This window comes from Phyllostomus hastatus, unplaced genomic scaffold (genome assembly GCF_019186645.2).
Source record: "Phyllostomus hastatus isolate PE091 unplaced genomic scaffold, TTU_PhHast_1.1 phas_contig_150, whole genome shotgun sequence".
Lineage (NCBI taxonomy): Eukaryota > Metazoa > Chordata > Mammalia > Chiroptera > Phyllostomidae > Phyllostomus > Phyllostomus hastatus.
This window is the reverse complement of record NW_025333611.1, coordinates 27,330,306-27,353,518: the sequence shown is the minus strand read 5'-3', so window position 1 is coordinate 27,353,518 and position 23,213 is coordinate 27,330,306. Positions and strand designations below refer to the sequence as shown.

The window sequence follows — 23,213 nt, the reverse complement described above, 5'->3', positions numbered from 1 at the left end:
TTCCCCCAAGCAAATAGTTGGCTTCCCATTCAAGTTTAGTTGCCACTGGAAACCTAAGCTCGGGCATGTCAGAGACTGAAGAACAGTCTAGTACTTCTGAATCATAAGAGCAAAATGAGAAAACCAACCTTGCTTGTGGAAGGTGAATGGATTCTAGTGTGTACCATTACATGAAATACTTTCCATGCAAGTTACATGCTATAACTTTCTACTTCCCTGTTCAAGCTTCTGTGCTGAAACCTGGTTGACACTCAGTGACACTGTGGGGGGAGGCTAACATATAGGACAGTGAGATAATTCTTCCCTTTCTCCTTTTCATTTCATTTTTCTGACACTATCCTTTCCTGCTCTCTCTGTAGCCAGTATTAGCCACAGCATTTCCAACTTCAGTTCGCTATTTTATTAGGCCTCATTTTCATCATATTATAAGTAATAGGGTCATGCAAAGTTTTGGTCTCCCAGGATATGGGACTTCAGTCTTCAAATGCATCCCTGTTCTTCAAATTGTTGACTAGGAAGTTCTCAGCTAATAAGACATTTTAAAGACCTGCATTTTTTCTCCTTAGAGATGTATTGTTGCTATACCAGATGAATACTCACTAGTTTCTGATTAAATATCCTTTATAGTCTGTTGCATTCCCGTCTATGTATTTGATTATTTTGCAAAATATATAGACAGGGTGTCCTTTTCACTTTCTTCCAGCATGTTTGACACCTATGATCCCTTTGTACAAATCTGCAGTTTGGGTTTTCAAAAGTTGAAATTGCTCTGATTTATGTTTTAATTCAGAAGGAAATTATGAATGCAGCTCTTCATAGAATGGGAGACTAAAGTCAGTTTCACTACACTGATTTTTTTTTTGTCCTAGACAACCATGGGGAAAGAGGCTTATGAACCTAAGAGGCAAAGAAAGTCTAAAAATGACTGCCAACATGTCCTATATTAAGTTTCTTTATGTCAGGAAATTACATTGTGCTGTATTAATTGGGGCTTATTCCTTGACTATTAAAACCCAGATGTCTTAAAGTTCATGATTACCAAGAATTGGAATGAAAACTAAGCTGAATTCCAGGTTTTCAATTCATATAGTAATTAGGGAAATATCTAAGGATACTATTTTTATATTTTTAAAAAATTCTAGAGGCTGCTGATACATCGTATTTTCCTGACTAGCTATGTGACCACCTTAATTTAATGGGTTTCATCCATCAATTGAAGAGAACGAAACCATTCTATTAGGTCCATATTCAGCAGATACTGCTTAAGTGTTCTGAACGATTAGACTATTAAGACAAAATGGTTCCTTTAGAAAGTTTGTATTTCAAAAAAGATGACTAGACATACATACTAAAATGCCATAAAAAAGAAATTAATATAATAAGTGGTCCAAGTGATCCAATCTGGATGCAATAGTATATAAAAGAAATTAAAGAGGTGTGCCCAATTGGTTTTAATCATAGAAGTCTTCATTGACCAAGAAATTTTAAAATAATTATAAAAGTGGGGAAGTTGCTTTGCTAAGAGTTTGGAAATGATGGATATTATACAGGCAGGGGGCAAAATGAATATGTATAGTGAAAAATTTTGTTGGAAGTAGGAAAGTAACCACTTGGATGAAAATATATGAGCAATATGGGAGAAAATACAAGTTTAGGCATATTAGACACTGGAGATTGAGCAAATATTTGTGAACCATGAGACAAAACGAGAATACCAGTCTTGATCACGGGGAGTGAATGCATTCCAGTGAATAATATTCTTTAGAATACTTTTTTCACACAAATTACATGCCACAATGCCTTACTTCTTTGTTAAAGCTTCTTTGCACCTTCAGCCCTTACATGATTTAAGGAAGACTTTCAATTAAATGCGGGTCTTTTCTTCCCTTTTTGAACATTTTCAAAATTCCCTTTCAATGGCTTATTGGAACCAGAGGTTCCTTATAGATGGCACCTCTGAAGATGGCAACACCTGGGATGTGAAATCCAAAGATGAAGGGTGTGTCTTCACTAACAACAACCTCCCTGCATTCTCGGAAACTCAGGAGTTCTCCTAAACATCACTTCACAGATGTGTGTGTACAGAGTGTGTGTACCTACAGGTGGGTCTCTGCAAATACTTAACACCTGTGGGAAAAAAAGGATTCCCACAGAAGTAAAAGCTGCTCCTGTGGTGAAACTAAGAACCACACTCAGTCAGTGGTTGAAATGTGTACCTCAGTAGCACAAAATGTGATTCTATTCTCCAAAGGCATGAAAGTATGCAGGATGGCTGAGAGAATAAATAAGATTTAGCAGCTTACGGTATGAATTTCCAGAATCAATTACTTACCGTTTGGAGCCACATGAGGTCGCTCTGTGCCATAAAATGATCTGATGGAGAAAGGAAGAAAAATCCCTTCTTACTGTGAAGAAGCTGCATGCACTATCCAGATGCTGAAAAATGGAGGATGCAGCGACATTGGAGTGAATGGTCAGAAGATATCTTTTGATTTTAAAATAAGATCCCTTAATGAGAATAAGTACTGCAGGCTTGAGATGGAGTTTTCCCCGGAAAGAGGCCAGGAATCCCGGCGTCTGCTGCTCTCACTTCTGCTCCTTGCAGCCTGGAAGCCGGGGAGCGGCCAGGTCCACTACTCGGTCCCCGAGGAGGCCAAACACGGCACCTTCGTGGGCCGCATCGCCCAGGACCTGGGGCTGGAGCTGGCGGAGCTGGTGCCGCGCCTGTTCCGGGTGGCGTCCAAAGTCCGCGGGGACCTTCTGGAGGTAAACCTGCAGAATGGCATCTTGTTTGTGAATTCTCGGATCGACCGCGAGGAGCTGTGCGGGCGGAGCGCGGAGTGCAGCATCCATCTGGAGGTGATCGTGGAGCGGCCGCTGCAGGTTTTCCACGTGGAGGTGGAGGTGAAGGACATTAACGACAACCCGCCAAGGTTCTTCCGACAAGAACAAAGATTATTTATTTTAGAATCAAGAACAGCAGATTCCCGGTTTCCGCTAGAGGGCGCATCTGATATGGATATCGGAGCAAACGCAGAACTGAGGTACAAGTTAAATTCTAATGAACATTTTCATTTGGATGTGAAAACAAGTGAAGAAGAAACAAACATTTTAGAGCTAGTATTGAAGAAGCCAGTAGATAGAGAAGAAACCCAAGAGCATCGTTTACTATTGATTGCAGTTGATGGAGGAAAACCTGAACTAACAGGTACTGTTCAGTTATTGATTAATGTACTGGATGCAAATGATAATGCCCCGGTATTTGGTAAATCAATTTATAATGTTAGATTAGTGGAAAATGCACCTAATGGGACATTAGTTATTAAATTGAATGCCTCAGATGCAGATGAAGGTATTAATAAGGAAATAGTGTACCTCTTTAGTAATCTTGTTCTGGACAACGTAAAATCTAAATTTATAATCAATTCTAATAGTGGGGAAATAACAGTTAAGGGAGAACTGGATTATGAAGACCATAATTTATATGAAATTAATATTGATGCTGTGGATAAAAGTCCATTCCCATTAACTGGACACTGCAAAGTAATAGTGAGACTCCTGGATGAGAATGATAACACCCCAGAGATGGTTATAACCTCCCTGTCTCTGCCCGTGAGAGAGGACGCTCCGCTGGGCACTGTCATCGCCCTGATTAGTTTGTCAGACCGCGACTCCGGTGCCAACGGGCAGGTGAGCTGCATTCTGTCGCCACACGTTCCCTTCAAGCTGGTGTCCACTTTCAAGAACTACTATTCACTGGTGCTGGACAGCGCCCTGGACCGCGAGAGCGTGGCGGACTACGCTGTAGTAGTGACTGCGCGGGACGGGGGCTCCCCCTCGCTGTCGGCCACCGCCAGCGTGTCCGTGGAGGTGGCAGACGTGAACGACAACGCGCCCACGTTCGCGCAGCCCGAGTACACCGTGTTCGTGAAGGAGAACAACCCGCCCGGCTGCCACATCTTCACGGTGTCCGCGCGGGACTTGGACGCGCAGGAGAACGCGCTGGTGTCCTACTCGCTGGTGGAGCGGCGGGTGGGCGAGCGTGCGCTGTCGAGCTTCGTGTCTGTGCACGCGGAGAGCGGCAAGGTGTTCGCGCTGCAGCCTCTGGACCACGAGGAGCTGGAGCTGCTGCAGTTCCAGGTGAGCGCGCGCGACGCGGGCGTGCCTCCTCTGGGCAGCAACGTGACGCTGCAGGTGTTCGTGCTGGACGAGAACGACAACGCGCCCGCGCTGCTGTCTCCTGGGGCGGGCGGCGGGGGCGGTGCTGTGAGCCAGCTGGTGTCTCGGTCTGTGGGCGCGGGCCATGTGGTGGCGAAGGTGCGCGCGGTGGACGCGGACTCTGGCTACAACGCGTGGCTGTCTTATGAGCTGCAGCCGGCGGCGGGTGGCGCTCGCAGTCCGTTCCGCGTGGGGCTGTACACGGGCGAGATTAGCACGACGCGCACCCTGGACGAGATGGACGATCCGCGGCAGCGCCTATTGGTGCTGGTGAAGGACCACGGAGAGCCCGTGCTGGCGGCCACGGCCACCGTGCTGCTGTCTCTGGTGGACAGTGGTCAAGCGCCAAAGGCCTCGCAAGCGTCTTCAAGTGCTGTGAGTGCAGAGACACAGCTGGTGGACGTGAACGTGTACCTGATCATCGCCATCTGCGCGGTGTCCAGCCTGTTGGTGCTCACGCTGCTGCTGTACACAGCGCTGCGGTGCTCGGCGCCGCCCACCGAGGGCGCGTGTGGACCCGGGAAGCCGGTGCTGGTGTGCTCCAGCGCGGTGGGGAGCTGGTCGTACTCGCAGCAGAGGCGGCAGAGGGTGTGCTCTGGGGAGGGCCCGCCCCCGCCCAAGACGGACCTCATGGCCTTCAGCCCCAGCCTCCCTCAAGGTCCCGGCTCTGCAAACAACGTGAGTCTCAAATATTTCATCCACTGCAATTTTTCTTCATAAATCTTTAATATTTCCCTCCATCTTTTAATTTGAAAGTATGGGGTTATATTTGCCATTCTTTTAAATGTAAATTTTCTGTGGTACTAACTCATATACTTAAAATTATGCTTAAGCTTAAAATTAACTTTAGTTTTTTGGAGGTAATTGCTTTGCACTATAGAGTTTATTTCTGTATCATTTCCCTTTTTTATAAAATTTTTAAGGTTGTAGTTAATGTATTCATTTTTCCATGATACAAAGTATTTCTGAAATTAAATGTTTATAAACATTTTAATTTTTGGTCTTAGGAAATGTAGGAAGATACTTGTAACATATTTTGAGTTATTACTTATTCCCAGAGCTGTATATTATGGTACCTCAAAATGCTTTGACATCATTGAATCAGTTTGCCTTTTGTTCTGTTGAATATTAATTTTTAAGGATTTCATTTATTTATTTTTAGTGAGGGGAAGGAGGGAGAAAGTAGAGGGAGAGAAACATCAATCTGTGGCTGCCTCTTGCGTGCCCCCTACAGGAGACCTGGCCGGTAACCCAGGCATATGCCCTAGACTGGGAAGGGAACAGGCCACCCTTTGGTTTGTAGGTGGTCACTCAATCCATTTAGTCACACCAGCCAGGGCAGAATATTAATTACTTTAGTGATTTTATTACACCAATGCAATTTCTTTTTAAGTATATTTTATTGATTATGCTATTACAGTTGTCCCATTTTCTCTCTCCTTTATCCCTCTCTACCCTGTGCCCCCTCCCTTGAGCATGCCCCCTCCCTCTTAGTTCATGTCAGTGGATCATTCATAGAAGTTCTTTGGCTTCTCCATTTCCTATACTATTCTTAACCTCCCCTGTCTATTTTGCACCTACCAATTATGCTTCTTATTCTCTGTACTCCCCCCCCCATTCTCTCCCCTCCCCCTCCCTATTGATAACCCCCATTTCTGTGATTCTGTTCCTGTGACTAATGTTTGCTGAGTTTGTTTTTGTTTTTTAGATTCAATTGTTGATAGTTGTGAGTTTGTTGCCATTTTACTGTTCATAGTTCTGATCATCTTCTTCTTCCTAGATAAGTCCCTTTAACATTTCATGTAATAAGGGCTTGGTGCCCTTATTACATGGCTCAGTGGATTGAGCACCAGACTGAGAACCAAAGGGTCACCTGTTCAATTCCCAGTCAGGCAGGGCACATGACTGGGTTGTGGACCAGGTCCCCAGTTGGGGGCATGTGAGAGGCAGCCACACACTGATGTTTCTCTGCCTCTCTTTCTCCCTCCCTTCCCCTCTCTCTAAAAATAAATGAGTAAAATCTTTTTTTTATGGGCTTGGTGATGATGAATTCCTTTAACTTGACCTTATCTGGGAAGCATTTTATCTGCCCTTTCATTCTAAATGATAGCTTTGCTGGGTAGAGTAATCTTGGATATAGGCCCTTGACTTTCATGACTTTGAATACTTCTTGCCAGTCCCTTCTTGTAAGTAAGGTTTCTTGTGATAAATCAGCTGATAATCTTATGGGAACTCCTTGGTAGGTAACTGTCTCTTTTCCTCTTGCTGCTTTTAAGATTCTCTCCTCAACTACAATCTTGGGTAATTTAATTATGATGTGTCTTGTTGTGTTCCTCCTTGGGTCCAACTTGTTTGGGACTCTTTGAGCTTCCTGGGCTTGCATGTCTATTTCCTTCTCCAGATTGGGGATGTTTTCCTTCGTTATTTGTTCAAATACATTTTCAATTTCTTTCTTTTCCTCTTTTCCTTCTGGCAGCCCTATGATTCAGATGTTGGAACATTTAAAGTTGTCTCAGAGGTGCCTTAGCCTCTTCTCATTTTTTTGAATTCTTATTTCTTCATTCTGTTCCAGTAGAATGATTATTTCTTCCTTCTGTTCCAAATCATTGACTTGAGTCATGGCTTACTTCCCTTCACTGTTGGTTCCCTACATATTTTTCTTTATTTCATTTTGTATAGCCTTCAATTCTTTCTTTATTTTGCATCCATACTCAATAATTTCTGGGAGCATCCTGATTACCAGTGTTTTGAACTCTGCACCTGATAGGTTGGCTATCCCTTCATCGCTTAGTTCCTTTTCTGGAATTTTGATCTGTTCTTTCATTTGGGCCATATTTCTTTGTCTAGGTGCACCTGTGAGGTTGTTAGGGGGCAGGGCCTTAGGCATTCATCAGGGTGTGGCAACCCTCTTTGCAGTGGCACTGTCTGTGGGCTAGGGGTCAGAGAGGGAACAGTGTCACTTGCTGGGCTCTTGCCCCACTTTCAGTCACTTTCCCTGCTACCCACAACCCATCTGGGCCCTTTGGTGCTGATTTCCAGTTGGGTGGGCTTGTGTATGTTCTAAGACCCTATCTGTCCCTCCAATGGACCCGCCTGTGAGACTGGAGTTTCTCCCATTGCTGAAAGCTTCACAGAATTTTACAGCCAGAGGTTTTGAGGCTTTAGTTTCCCATGCTGGAACTCTGGGTTGCATGGTCTGTCTCACAGTTGTTTCCCAGTTGTTTCTCTGGGTCTGCTAGCTGGCAACTTGCCACGTGTCCTCCCCACCCAAGCTGCCCAGCTCTGCCCCTCCTACCAGTCTGGATGAATGTTTCTTCTTCAACTCCTTGGTTGTCAGACTTTCATACAGTTCAATTTATGGCAGTTCTGCTTGATTTTGTTTTTAAATTAATTGTTGTCTTTCTCTTGGTTGTGTGAAGAAGCAATGTGTATCTACCTATGCCTCCATCTTGTCCAGATGTCCTCTTTCATAATTTATTTTTTCAGTAATATTTGTGCACTGAATGACTCTTTTCAAGTTTATCTAAATGGTTAGTCTTGCATACTCATGATGAATTTACAGTTTAAAATATTTAGCATCAGTGGCTTCATTTTTTAATAGAAAATACATTTACATGGTTTAAAATGTTTCCCTTTCATCTCCAATATCAAGCCACTTAATAAACTTCCTTGAATATTTGAAATACTGGGATAGCTTGCTTATCCCTCCAGAGAGATTTTCTTTATATACAAATAAACTGATGCCTCCCCTTTAAACCCATAATATTCATATTGCTTTTCCTTTTATTTTCTTCAATCAATATATCTTGGCGATCAAGACATATTATTACTTAAGGGGGTGTCTCGTATTTTTTTCATGTCTATGGTGTCCTATTTTGTAGATATATCATAATTTCCCCCTTAACATCAGCATTTAGTGGAACAATTAGTTTTTTTAACTTGAATTTTTTCAATTTACAAATTATTATGTTGGTGAGAAGTTATTGTGAAATCTCATAGTTTGGATAATCCTAAATCCTAACATTTTTGAATGAGAAAAATTTGATACTTATGGTTGCTTTTTTGTTTTCAGATTAAATAAGCATACCATGATACCAACCTCCCTCTTGAGTTGATTGTTACCAATGCAATTGAGTATAACAAAATTGTACACTTGAATCTACCATAGACAAGGGTGCTCTCCATCTCAAATACAGAGCATTATTTTTCTATACTTGTTAAAAAAACAATGTGAGTTTAGCAGGTAGTTAATATTTCACATTTCATATCATAAAATGTCAATTCCCATTTTTATTGCTTTGCCTATTTCTTGCATTCCTACATGTATTATTTTAGATATACACTGTATCATGGTATTCAAGTATTTCTAATACCCCATTACTTTGGGGAAATCCTAGAATTTGAGAAGTGAGTTCTTACCACTGTGTAAACTTGTGGTTAGCAATGGGCAGACTTTATGAAATAAAGTTAATGTAGTGTTAAAATATAAATTTTTTTATGTTATAACTGAAATCTTCCTTTACTGGGAGGAGAACCTTTTCATAAACTGACTAAACCTTTTTTTTATACATAATCTTTTCCCTTGACTAGAATGAATTATTTTTTTACAAATAAATTAACAAGTATGTAAGCTGTTTCTCATGAGAGAATCATTTTCCTTTCCTATGTTAATTTATTTTACATAAAGGATTTCAGTAACATTGTATATTTTCTATGAAAGAAAATAAACAGAATTATTATAATTATTCCACTTAATTGGATTAAATTATAAACTTTCTAGAAGTTGCTAGGAACTGCAGTGGAATAAGAGTTGATATTTAACTTTAATAACTAATTAGAAAGTTGAAGGTTGAAGAGACTCTTCACTTAGGGCAAAATTTATGAAACACCTTAACCACTCTAGACAACCTACAACAATAAGACTACAGGCTGATATATCTTTTTTCTAGGCTTAATCTTCCTGCAAGCAAAGGAACCTTTTCTTTTGGGGGTTATTATTGTTAGCAAATGAACTCTTTGTTTACCCAAAATAACTGTATTAGAAAGTCCTGATAAGGACTGCTACATAGATCTGCATTATTATTTTGAGGTGAAATGTATTGGGAGCAGCTTTGACTACAGTTGTCTGTGAGGATTTTACAAATATATGAGAATTTTGAAGGAGGGTGGATTTGGCATGCACCTGTTTGAAAAGTCCTTTTTTGTGACTCGGTTTTCTCCTTTGAGGAAAAGTGTAATGATGTACAGCTGATGACATTAAGGGTGAATTCATGGTGAAATTTGGGCTTTACTTTAATATGAAGGTAACATTTTTACAGGTAAAGATAGAGGTAAGTTTATTAAAAAGCTTGAATAAAGATTGTATTGAAGAAGAAGACAAGAAAGTGATCTATAATATCTTCAAAATAGAATTCACATTGGAGAGTAGTCAAAAACAACACTGAACAGTTGGCTTGTGATCACACATCAGGCCACGGAGAAGTGATTCTAGTGTCTTGGAATGTCTGAGCTGAGTGCAGTGCCATCAGTGGAAGCTGTGCTCATGAAGGCGAATATGGTGACGTGTGAGAAGAAAGGTGGACTATAGGCAGTTTCTGAATAGGGCAGGTAAGGGAGAGGGGGTAATAAAAAATTCATGTTGGTGACATGGAGAATGTTCATGCCATGAAAATGAGAATTTCAAGGGTTGATTTGGGGTTATTAATAATTTCTCTTTATAATCTTCAAGTTATAATTAAAATATTTCCTAGGAGTCATCATCATGATTGGGGGAAATGACAATTATAATCATAGAAATGAGAGATGTGGGTTTGGGAATATCTTCAATAAAACTATCTTTATAGTTTACTTTTTATGTATTTTTCCCATTACCATTCATCCCCCTTACACCTTCTTCCCTGTCCACCCATCACCCTTCCCCAACCAATCACTACACTGTTGTCCATGTCCATGGGTTTATTTTTGCTTAATCCCTCTAACCCCCAACACCTTCCCTCCAGAGCTGCCAGCCTGCTCTCTATAAGTCTGTCTCTATTTTGCTTCTTAGTTCAGTTTGTTGGTTAGATTATTCATATGAGTGAAATCATATGATATTTTTCTTTCTCTGGCTGGCTTACTTCACTCAGCACAATGCTCTCTAGGCCCATTCATGCTGTGGAAACACTGGAAGTGAATGAGAACACTTAAAGGAAGGCATACAAAAGGCTGAGGTTGAGAGGAAAAGATGAGGTGATTGAGGAGCATCTGGAAGACCAGGATATCAAAGTATGATGGGTGGAAACTTCACTAGATTTAGCAATGACTGAGAAGTATGTGAAGGAAAATGTTTTAAGAGGAAGGTGTAATATAAACTGCAGAGTAATTTAAAATGTAAAGAATATAAAGTAAAATCTTTATCTTCCATTATTAAAAAATCCACTGGAGAACTTGGATTTTATTGAACAAAGAAAGAATGAACTTCAATAATCTCTAAGTTTTTAAAAATTTTGATATAATATGTTAATTTAAAATTGAATTCCTTCCCCAGAGCAAAATATAACAACATGTTCTGTGATAGAAATATATGCAATGTTTTTCCTCTACATAAGAAGTGTAGGAGAGTTTTCATTTCTAATATCCAAACCTAGTTCAAATCATACTTGAATTTTCTCTCTTGGTTGATAACAGTATTTAAATTATTGGAAGGAAAGTTGTTTGTGAATAGTTTGATCCCTTAATTTACTCTAAATTATAAAAGAAGTCAGACAAGATACAAACATGAGGAGATTTACTATTAAAAATAAAGCAGGTTTTTTTTTTAAAAAAAGAACTCTAGCATAACGCGGTTATAGGAATTCATTTCTTGCTTACCCTTTGGCGCCGCGTGGTGTCGCTGTCTACCATGAAGTCAGAGCTAGCTATTATTCAAAGGTGTTCCTCCTATTTCTGTGTCGCTCAGCCAGTGCAGAATGATGGCGGGCGCAGGAGATTTGGATTAACAGACTCAGATCCTACAGTATTTCACCTCGATGCTGTGAGAAGATCTTCTGATGGAAATAAAACACCACCTATTTGACATGGTTATTACTCCGGAAGGCCTACTGGGATCTCGGTGTCTGCTTCTTTCGCTCTTGTTCCTAGCCCTGTGGGAGACCGGGAGCGGTCAGGTCCACTACTCGGTCCCCGAGGAGGCCAAACACGGCACCTTCGTGGGCCGCATCGCGCAGGACCTGGGGCTGGAGCTGACGGAGCTGGTGCCGCGCTTGTTCCGGGTGGCGTCCAAAGTCCGCGGGGACCTTCTGGAGGTAAACCTGCAGAATGGCATTTTGTTTGTGAATTCTCGGATCGACCGCGAGGAGCTGTGCGGGCGGAGCGCGGAGTGCAGCATCCACCTGGAGGTGGTGGTGGAGCGGCCGCTGCAGGTTTTCCACGTGGAGGTGGAGGTGAAGGACATTAATGACAATCCTCCTGTGTTCCCGGTAAAGGAACAAAGAGTGCTGGTTTACGAATCTAGGCTGCCAGATTCTCAGTTTCCACTAGAGGGCGCGTCGGATGAGGATGTGGGCTCAAACTCCGTTTTAACCTACAAACTCAGTTCCAGTGAATATTTCACACTAGATGTGAAAATAAACAGTGATGGCAATACACAAATCGGGCTCCTGTTAAGGAAATCTCTGGACCGAGAGGAAACTCCCGAACACAACTTACTGCTCATAGCCACGGACGCAGGCAAACCGGAGCTCACTGGCTCCCTCCAGGTTCTGGTCACTGTGCTGGACGTGAACGACAACGCCCCCAGCTTCCAACAGTCTGAATATGAGGCAAGAATATTCGAGAACTCACACAGCGGAACAGTAGTCATCAGACTGAATGCTTCCGATCCTGACGAAGGATCTAATCAGGAGATTTTTTATTCTTTTAATAGCCTTGTTCCACCCATGGTTATTGACCAGTTTAGCATAGATTCGAATACTGGAGAAATAACAATTCGAAAGAATCTGGATTTTGAAAGAGTGAATTCCTATAAATTCCGCATTGACGCCACAGACAGAGGCCACCCACCGATGGTGGGTCACTGTACAGTTTTGGTAAAGGTCTTAGACGTTAATGATAATGTTCCTCAGATTTCCTTGACTTCGCTATCCCTTCCAGTGAGGGAGGACGCTCCACTCGGTACTGTGATCGCCCTAATCAGCGTGTCTGACCGTGACTCTGGCGCCAATGGGCAGGTGAGCTGCTCCCTGAAGCCTCAGGGGCCCTTCAAGCTGGTGTCCACCTTCAAGAACTACTATTCACTGGTGCTGGACAGCGCCCTGGACCGCGAGAGCGTGGCGGACTACGCTGTAGTAGTGACCGCGAGGGACGGGGGCTCGCCCTCGCTGTTGGCCACCGCCAGCGTGTCCGTGGAGGTGGCAGACGTGAACGACAACGCGCCCACGTTCGCGCAGCCCGAGTACACGGTGTTCGTGAAGGAGAACAACCCGCCCGGCTGCCACATCTTCACGGTGTCCGCGCGGGACTTGGGACGCGCAGGAGAACGCGCTGGTGTCCTACTCGCTGGTGGAGCGGCGGGTGGGCGAGCGTGCGCTGTCGAGCTACGTGTCTGTGCACGCGGAGAGCGGCAAGGTGTTCGCGCTGCAGCCTCTGGACCACGAGGAGCTGGAGCTGCTGCAGTTCCAGGTGAGCGCGCGCGACGCGGGCGTGCCTCCTCTGGGCAGCAACGTGACGCTGCAGGTGTTCGTGCTGGACGAGAACGACAACGCGCCCGCGCTGCTGCCGCCTGGGGTGGGCGGCGGGGGCAGTGCTGTGAGCCAGTTAGTGTCGCGGTCGGTGGGTGCGGGCCAGGTGGTGGCGAAGGTGCGCGCGGTGGACGCGGACTCTGGCTACAACGCGTGGCTGTCTTATGAGCTGCAGTCGGCGGCGGGTGGTGCGCGCAGCCCGTTCCGCGTGGGACTGTACACGGGCGAGATCAGCACGACGCGCACCCTGGACGAGGCGGACGAACCGCGGCAGCGCCTATTGGTGCTGGTGAAGGACCACGGGGAGCCAGCGCTGGCGGCCACGGCCACAGTGCTGCTGTCTCTGGTGGACAGTGGCCAGGTGCCGAAGACCTTGTCGCGGTCATCTTCTGGCGCTGGGGTCGTGGAGACGTCACTAGTGGATGTGAACGTGTACCTGATCATCGCCATCTGCGCGGTGTCCAGCCTGTTGGTGCTCACGCTGCTGCTCTACACAGCGCTGCGGTGCTCGGCGCCGCCCACCGAGGGCGCCTGCGCGCCGGGGAAGCCGGTGCTGGTGTGCTCCAGCGCGGTGGGGAGCTGGTCGTACTCGCAGCAGAGGCGGCAGAGGGTGTGCTCTGGGGAGGGCCCGCCCCCGCCCAAGACGGACCTCATGGCCTTCAGCCCCAGTCTTCCTCCCTGCCCAGTAGTAGCGGATGTAGGAGAGCGTCAGGATTTAAATGATGATCACTGTGGCAAAGTAAGTCGAATTTTCATGTTGGATTTAATCTTTATTGTGAAATATTATAATTGTTTTTCCCATGTTTCTCTACACTTTTCTATTCTTAAATTTTTTAATTATTTCACATTATATACATCTTTTCATTTTCTTTTTAATTATGATCTTTTGGTTTCTTATTAAACTTAGTTTAAAGTGTTGTGAGACATTAACATCATTCTACACCACAATAATTTTTTTCCTCAAACTCAAAAATTTTTGATATGTACATTTCTCATGTATTAAAATGGGCATTCATAGTAGTATTTTTAATTCTGTAGAATTATCATATCTTTCCATTCAAACTTCAGGAGAGTTATTTCTCCTTTACTCATTTTAAAATAATATTTTAACATTTTAACACCATTTTATTACTTATTCTTTTACCCTTTCCATTTCTCTTTCTTTTCATTTCTTTTTCTTTTTTGCTGGTGAATTATATTTAACCAACAATATCAACTTATCCATTTTGTATACGGACTCTGTCCATATTATTCATTAAAATTTTTTAAATTTTTAATTATTTTATTTTTAGACAGAGGGGAAGGGAAGGAGAAAGAGGGAGAGAAACATCAATGTGTAGTTGCTTCTCACATGCCCCCTAATGGAGACATGGCCTGCAACCCAGGCATGTGCCCTGACTGGGAATCCTTTGGTTCACAGGGCAGCACTCAGTTCACTAAGCCACACCAGCCAGGGCTTTATTATTCACTTTTAAAAAAGGGTTTTAATATTTATTTTTAGAGAGAGGGTAAAGAAGGGAGAAAGAGAGGGAGAGAAACATCATTGTGTAGTTGTCCCTCCAGCACCCCCCACGGGTGGGGGTATAGCACAAACCAGTATTATGGCCAGACTGGGAATAGAACCAGCAACTCTTTGGATTGCTGGCCATCTCTCAATCCACTGAGCCACACCAGCCAGGGCCATTTTACTTGTTCTTTAGATTTCCTTTGACCCCAGTGATTCCAAGAATCTGTAGTGTTTGTTGCTAGCCTTTTAAACCACTCAGAAATAAAGGACAGAAGTTTAGTTACTGGACTTAATTTTTCTGATTGGGATGAAGGAGTGAGAGGGGAAACTTCATATTCTCTTAATTACCATGTGACACCCACATCATTGCTCAGTATATCAGGGATCCAAACATGGGAGAAATAGTAATTCAAGAGAATCTGGACTTTGATCAAGTAAATCCATCTAAAATCTATGTTCTTTAGACACTGCCAATCTTTTTTTTTTTTGATGGAGAGCTGTATCTTCTGATTTAATGCATTCACTATTTTTCCTATATTATGATTTAAACTATTCACTATTTCTTACATGAAAGCAGCAGATTATAGTGTTAATGTTGTAAATTTTGAAGCCATTCTTTGTTTCCTAAATTTCATTCCTGCCAATTTTGTTCTGTGCAATGAGGATAATGGTTTGAACCCCCAGTTTCCAGTTTTCTAACGGTAAAGTTGGGATGATAAACAGTATTTGTCACAAAGAACTTGAAGTATTTACTAAGTTGGTACTTATAAAGTACCCATAACAGCATTTTTTAAACAGTGTTTAGCAAATTAGCTACTATTTTGTGAAGAATAGGAAAATTTAAAATGTCAAAAAGTCACCATGGCTTCTACATTAATTTTATGTGAACATTATTACATGTTTTACTATTCATGGGGGAGCCATACTTACCAAATTAATACAAGATGTCTCTAGCATTTTGAATGCCATGTACTATATTGAAAAGATAACTTAAAACCCATTTTTTCAAAGTTGAAAGTTGAATTCAGACTTGGAAGTGAAAAAAATGTTTGCTTTCATAAAAGACATATAATCTGCTGAACCCTCAGTGCTTTCCTGAAGGTGATTTTAATTCCTTGTGTTGTCCAAGTTTTACCAGGAAATACTAGGTTATCTTTACCTGGAATGGTGTATTTTCTCACATTTAAAAGTTGCTCAAGATTATGAGATGACTTGGTTGGGGTTTATGTTTACCATAAATGTGTTCATTTTCCATTCTTGAAATTGCAAAACCATTAATAACATTTCTGTTTTTTAAACAAGTAAGCACACAGTAATTTTTAAACACATACTTAAAAGTGACAAAATAGGCCATGGTTATACTAATCAATAAAGAACATCATTTGGGTAGATAATTATATATAACAACCTTACAAACAACATGCTTTCTTAGGAAACAGAGGTGAGTCGTAGCCATTACTCTTGAAGAAACGTTTAAAAAAGGTTTTAGGCAGGTCTCCAAGAGCATGGTGTTGTGCCAAGACTCATTTAATTAACAGAACCCAGTGCCTGGCCTCAAGAAGTTTATAGAAAAATAAAGATATATGTCATAGAAAAATATGACCATTTTAGAAGGCAGAATATTGAGGTACAAGCAAAGTAAATCCCTATGGTTGAAATTGAAAAGAAAGGTCTGCCTATTTCTATTTCCCTTGTTGGAGAAACTCTTCAGTAGTTATGATATTTTAAGGGTTTTGTAATAGAGGAGTTTCCCCTGAAGAATAATGAATTTAATAGGTATTCTTGGAAACAGGTGAACTTAAATAAATGAGTACACAGAAAATGCCAAAGGTACCTGGAAAGGGGTAGTTTGTTTTCATCAAAACATATAGTTCTCATAGGAAAGAGTATGAAATAAGACAGGAAAATTAATATGAGAGAAATCTTTTCAGTAACTTTGAGCACTATACAAATAAATTTTAACTCACTTCTAATGTCAGTGTGAAGCAGTAAGAATAAAAGATGTTTTTCAGGAAGATGACTATCAGCATTAAGTAAATTATAAATGGGGTTATGACAAGAAAACACAATCAGATGCAATTGCAATAAATCAGGATGGCAGCAATATTTAGAACTTTAGGCAGAGATCAATCTTGGGAAGCATTAGAATGCAGATGCAGTTATTTTACTTGACGTTAGGAACATGGGAATGACCATTTGAAACTTGCTCTGTTAAGTACTATAAAAAGGATAAAACACCCCAAGCTTGATTAAAGGACTGCTCTAGTATGACAGATGAGTGCCAACATTTATCTAATGAAATAAACTTACATGATGAAATAAATAATCTAAGTCATATTGGAGATTATAAAGACAGTGTATATTCATAAAACATGAGGCTTAGAAAGGATGGAAAGAAAAAAGAGATATAAGAAATATAAACTCTTGAAACAGAATACTTAAATTCTGATGAAAAGAGAAATTCAGAGTACTTCTTCCTTACAAAATTCACATAATACAAATTATTTCTCTTCAAAGATCCCCCAAACCAACCACTGTGTTTTCTTAAGAAAAATATAAAAAGTACTTGCTTATATTCCTTACTTCTGAAAAACAACCTTTCTAAGATTCTTTTCCATTGGTAGACTCTTGAGATTGTGAATCCCTAGAGAGACCAAGAATTTTCTTATCAGAAGTCTAAAAAAATAGTGTTTCCTGAATCTGATCAAAGGATTTTAAAAGTAACATGATTTGGTTGTCACTTAGACTTTTAAAAAGGATTTTATTTTTTTACTTTTAGAGATGGGAAGGGAGGGAGAGAAACATCAACGTCTGAGAGGTACATCCGTGATTGGTTGCCTCTTCCATGCCCCCAGCTGGGGACCTGCCCTGGCCCCAACCCAGGCACGTGCCCTGACTGGGAATCCAACCAGTGACTTTTTGGTTTGCAGGCCAGCGCTCAATCCACTGAGCCTGGGAGTCACTTACACTTTTATCCTTATTTTAAAACTTTGTGGAAATACCTGTTGTCAAGGCACAAGGAAACCACAATTATGGTCACATGAAATATTCAGAAGTTAAGTTTCCTAAGAATGCCTTTAGCGAACATGAGAATGTTTCCTTTAACAAAAATAAAGGAAAAGTTCAGAGGTTGAAATAAAACTATGCATCTTATATCAAGTTGAGTTTTGTAACTCGAACTTACTATTTGGGCCACATGATGTCGCTCTTCACCGTGAAATTCTCTCATATTAAAGACGAAACTATGCCATCCATTTTCACGTTGGAAAGACTCCCCGCACTGTTACATTGTCCGGAAACTGAACAATGAGGAGCAAATCAGGAGACTAGAGAAGGAATAAGAGGATTCCTATGCATTTTGTGACAAGTCACGCCGACTAAAATTACAAAACAATAATTTGAAATGGTGGATTCTAATCCAGGCGACTCGGGGAACCGCAGTCTGCTGCTGTTGTTGATAATTCTCACAGCCTGGAAGCCGGGGAGCGGCCAGGTGCACTACTCGGTCCCCGAGGAGGCCAAACACGGCGCCTTCGTGGGCCGCATCGCCCAGGACCTGGGGCTGGAGCTGGCGGAGCTGGTGCCGCGCCTGTTCCGGGTGGCGTCCAAAGTCCGCGGGGACCTTCTGGAGGTAAACCTGCAGAATGGCATCTTGTTTGTGAATTCTCGGATGGACCGCGAGGAGCTGTGCGGGCGGAGCGTGGAGTGCAGCATCCACCTGGAGGTGGTGGTGGAGCGGCCGCTGCAGGTTTTCCACGTGGAGGTGGAGGTGAAGGACATTAACGACAACCCGCCGGTGTTCCCGAGAGCACAAAAGAATCTGTTCATCTCGGAATCCAGGCCTCTTGACTTTCGGTTTCCACTGGAGGGAGCATCCGATGCAGATATCGGGGAGAACTCTTTGCTGACGTACAGACTGAGCCCCAACGAGTACTTCTCTCTGGAAGCCCCTACCACAGACGAACAGGTAAGATCTCTTGGACTTGTGTTACGGAAACCTTTAGACAGAGAAGAAGCTCCAGAGATTTTCTTAGTGCTCACGGCCACTGATGGCGGCAAACCTGAGCTGACTGGCTCCGTTCAGTTACACGTCACGGTGCTGGACGCCAATGACAACGCGCCAGCTTTCGACAGGACACTCTATGCGGTGAAATTACCAGAAAACGTTCCCAATGGAACATTGGTAATTAAACTTAATGCCTCAGATTTGGACGAGGACCTGAATGGGGATATCCTTTACTCATTTTTTAGTGATGTTTCTCCAGATGTGAAATCTAAATTCTATATGGACCCAGTAAGTGGAGAAATTCTAGCAATAGGACATATCGATTTCGAAGAAACTAAAGCCTACAACATTCGAGTGGAGGCGATTGACAGAGGCTACCTTCCACTGACTGGTCACTGTACCGTTATTGTGGAAGTTATGGACGCTAATGACAATGCTCCAGAGTTGACTGTCACCTCTCTGTCTCTTCCTGTCTCAGAGGATGCTCAGCCCGGCACAGTCATAACCTTGGTAAAAGTGTCTGACCGAGATTCTGGCGCCAACGGACAAGTGACCTGCTCTCTGACACTGAACGTTCCCTTCAAGTTGGTGTCCACTTTCAAGAACTACTATTCACTGGTGCTGGACAGCGTCTTGGACCGAGAGAAGGTGTCTGACTATAAATTGGTGGTCACCGCGCGGGACGGGGGCTCGCCTTCGCTGTCGGCTACCGCCAGCGTGTCCGTGGAGGTGGCAGACGTGAACGACAACGCGCCCACGTTCGCGCAGCCCGAGTACACGGTGTTCGTGAAGGAGAACAACCCGCCCGGCTGCCACATCTTCACGGTGTCCGCGCGCGACTTGGACGCGCAGGAGAACGCGCTGGTGTCCTACTCGCTGGTGGAGCGGCGGGTGGGCGAGCGCGCGCTGTCGAGCTACGTGTCTGTGCACGCGGAGAGCGGCAAGGTGTTCGCGCTGCAGCCTCTGGACCACGAGGAGCTGGAGCTGCTGCAGTTCCAGGTGAGCGCGCGCGACGCGGGCGTGCCTCCTTTGGGCAGCAACGTGACGCTGCAGGTGTTCGTGCTGGACGAGAACGACAACGCGCCCGCGCTGCTGCCGCCTGGGGCGGGCGGCGGGGGCGGTGCTGTGAGCCAGCTGGTGTCGCGGTCTGTGGGTGCGGGCCATGTGGTGGCGAAGGTGCGCGCGGTGGACGCGGACTCTGGCTACAATGCGTGGTTGTCTTATGAGCTGCAGCCGGCAGCGGGTGGTGCTCGAAATCCATTCCGCGTGGGGCTGTACACGGGCGAAATCAGCACTACGCGCACCCTGGACGAGATGGACGATCCGCGGCAGCGCCTATTGGTGCTGGTGAAGGACCACGGAGAGCCCGCACTGTCGGCCACGGCCACCGTGCTGCTCTCACTGGTGGACAGTGGCCAGGCGCCTGTGGCCTTCTCCAGGGCATCATCAGGCTCCCCTGGAGCGGAGGCGGCGCTGGTGGACGTGAATGTGTACCTGATCATCGCCATCTGCGCTGTGTCCAGCCTGTTGGTGCTCACGCTGCTGCTGTACACAGCGCTGCGGTGCTCGGTCCCGCCCACGGAGGGCGCGTGTGGGCCGAGGAAGCCCACGCTGCTGTGCTCCAGCGCGGTGGGGAGTTGGTCGCACTCTCAGCAGAGGCGGCAGAGGGTGTGCTCTGGGGAGGGCCCGCCCAAGACGGACCTCATGGCCTTCAGCCCCAGCATCCCTCAGGGTCCCATCTCTGCGGACAAGGTGAGTCTAAAGAAATTTTATTTTCAGCAATTTAAAAACACATTTTAAAGGTATTTGGTTAAAATATTTCTAATATAATTTATTTTATTTTTAATTCAATTGCTCTATTTGCACTATTCCTTTACTTTGAATATAGTTATGTTAAATATACACTTTTGTGCAATCTTGGAGGTTAAAATTGGTGATTTATATTTGTGTTTTATTTTTGTATAAAATTTTTACTAACTGGAATAATAGGTTCACTTTGCGTTATATAGTGGAATTCCCTAACTGAATCTATACATGGCCACACTTCATTGTGAAGTGTATACATTTTTAGAGGCTAATGATATATTTGCCCTGACCGGTTTGGCTCAGCTGGTTGGGTGTAGTCTTGCAATGCCAAAGGTCCTCGGTTAGATTTCCAGTAGGACACTTGCCCGGGTTGCAGGTTTCATCCTGTCTGGAGCTTACAAGAGACAACTGATTGATTGATGTTTCTCTCTCACATTGATGTTTCTCTCTGTGTCTCTTTCCCTCCTTTCCCCTCTCTAAAAGTAAATAAAACCTTTTAAAATAAAAAAATAAAAACAAATTATATGTAGTTGACATATTATATAAAAACTTATATTTTGCCCTGGCTGGTGTGACTCAGTGGATTGAGTGCTGGCCTGTGAAGGTCACGGGTTTGATTCCCAGTCAAGACACATGCCTGAGTTGTGGACAGGGTTCCCAGTCTCATGAGGGTGTTGGAGAGGCAGCTGATCTCTCTATTTCTTGCACATCGATGCTTCTCTCCCTCTCCTTTTCCCTCTTTTCCCCTCTCTCTAAATAAATAAATAAATACATCTTTAAAAACCTATTTCAACATTATCTCTTCACTGTTGCCTTTTGAATGTTTAGGCTAATGTTTAGCCTAACTTCATATCACACTAATTTATTTTCTCTTTTTCACCTTATTTGTCTAGTAACGGACTTCTTTTTAACTTACCATGTAGAATTTTGCCCTGTCCATGGTGAATACTATTTATAACTTAAAATATAGTTTAAGTGACATTTCAATATTATATTTATTTTGTTCCTTGTTTGTATAGTTAATATATTCACATTCAAAATTTCAAGCAATCAAATCTACTATACAGTGATAAGTCTCATTATCTCCTTCAACCCTAAACCATTAGCTTTGAACTCTCTGAATTGCTGAAATATTTAGAAATTTTTTAGTTCCTGCCAGGATTTTGTATGTATATAAGTATATAGACTCTGCCTTTATTTTAGCAAGTGATTGCACTTAACCTAATATTCTGCACTCATTTTTACAATATATCTTGGTATTTATGCCATATTATTTCATTAAAAGATTTCTGGTTCTTTGATTGTTTTTGGTATTTAAAAATATCTGCATTTTTTATCATATGGATATATAATAATTCATTCATTCATTTCTCCCTTTATACATGAGTGGAACAATATCTTAATTATACAAACTAATCACCATTAGTATTGTCAACTTTTACAGTTTATAAAATATTAAAAAACTTTTTTGATTGGTTAGAAATTACTGTCAATTTTTATAGTTGGCAAAATCTTAGCATACCTTTGGAAGTTATTTTAGGGTGTCTGTTTATTGTTCAGTGTTCTTTAACACATAGGTAGAGATTTGAAAATTCAAGAACTTTTCCCAGATTCAATGGAATTATTTGCCATTGAGCAGTAATTTGTAGCCATTATAAGTAGACCAAATTTGGTGCTCTCATTGAAAGAATAGTCAATTTTGTGGGAAAAACCTATAAATATTCTAATTCTTGATGATGATAATTGTAATCCTATTTTTTACTGCTTTATTTTTATTTTATTCTCAGATACATTACAAACATTTTTCCAAGCATATTTAAAGAATATTATAAAATTCTCTTCTTGGGTGAGGGAATTTCTAGAAGTTGATAAAATTCCTCCTCCAAACTCCAATCTGTATTCACTTCCTTATTAAGGTACTTTGTTTTTAGAAATTTAATCTCTGATATACTGAGGCTATGAAATTTTCTTTTGTTGGTAAGAAGTTCTCATAGAGATATTTAGCAATGCAATTATCTGTACATCATCTTTCCCATTATTTTGAATGAACTATAAAGATAGTCTTTGAGTATGTTAAGTGAGGATAATGTAAGTAATTTCACAGAAAACGCTTATTTCTCTCTTCCCATTGCTTGCATTTTTGTAAGAAGTTTAAATAATATTTATTTTATTACCAGAAATGTCATTGTGATTACATGTTAATCACATTTTCACACATCTGAATTGCTAGGGACTTGAGTAAAAGCCATATGTGCTGCTTACATAAGCTTTAAAAATTAGAAATCTTCAGTTAGATAAGTCAATGAAATTCTCTTACCTCCCAAGAAAACCTTTAATGCAAAGGATGCTGGTTAAAACATATTTTATGAAGTCTTTTCTGATTTTAAGAAAAGGGTTTCTTTGTTGTCCCAAAATAACTAAAATAGAATAGGTCAGTGATAAGGATCTCTACAGAGATTCCAATTAAATATATTAAGACAGATCTCATTGGGTAAAGGTGTTTTTTAATCACAGTCGCCTTTGAGGGTATTTCAGGTATGCCAGAATTTTGAGTGATGGGAAAACCACAAGTTGTTTGAAAACTCTTTACCATTGAGAATTGCTAACATATGAATTCAAAGGAGAGCTTAATCACCCACTGTTGAAGCATTTAAGATGAATAAATTAAGTACTAACTTTTGAGGTGGACATATCAATGTTTAAAATATTGGAAAGAAATTTCTTTTTGAAGAAAGAGAGCCTCAGCTGGAACAAAATTAATGTAAGGAGCCAAACATATAAATGCCTCTATGACTGTTAAAGGTGAAGAGTGACTATTACCTAGGATAAGGGAAAAGAAAATACTCACTGGATTAAAAGAACCCCATTATAGAGAAGGTAAGTGAAATAAATAATTATTACCCTTCAGAGCCGCATGATGTCGCTGTCTACAAAGAAGTACTGACTAGCCAAGCTCCAG

At 42.2% G+C, this 23,213-nt stretch overlaps 3 protein-coding genes across 3 annotated transcripts in view; all 3 read left to right on the top strand.

Moving 5' to 3' along the window:
- The first annotated feature begins 2,523 nt into the window (after positions 1–2,523).
- On the top strand, positions 2,524–4,938 carry LOC123812766 (protocadherin alpha-5-like). The gene has a single exon (XM_045829625.1). The coding sequence runs from the start codon at positions 2,539–2,541 to the stop codon at positions 4,936–4,938; it is 2,400 nt and encodes a 799-aa protein (XP_045685581.1). The 5' UTR covers positions 2,524–2,538.
- Positions 4,939–11,216: 6,278 nt separating this feature from the next.
- Positions 11,217–17,783, top strand: LOC123808497 (protocadherin alpha-6-like). Its single transcript, XM_045823175.1, is given in 3 exon segments — positions 11,217–12,719; positions 12,721–13,674; positions 17,679–17,783. Coding segments are annotated over 3 exon segments (2,532 nt in total). The 5' UTR covers positions 11,217–11,246.
- Positions 17,784–17,845: 62 nt separating this feature from the next.
- Positions 17,846–23,213, top strand: part of LOC123812381 (protocadherin alpha-C2) — a 137,646-nt gene continuing 132,278 nt past the window's right edge. Inside the window, exon 1 of the mRNA XM_045829065.1 lies at positions 17,846–20,200. Coding sequence (XP_045685021.1) covers positions 17,846–20,200 — 2,355 coding nt within the window. The remainder of the gene's footprint in view (positions 20,201–23,213) is intronic.

Excerpts from the sequence above, each read along its gene's own strand:
- LOC123812766 (XM_045829625.1), top strand. The coding sequence starts at position 2,539 with ATGGAGTTTTCCCCGGAAAGAGGCCAGGAATCCCGGCGTCTGCTGCTC.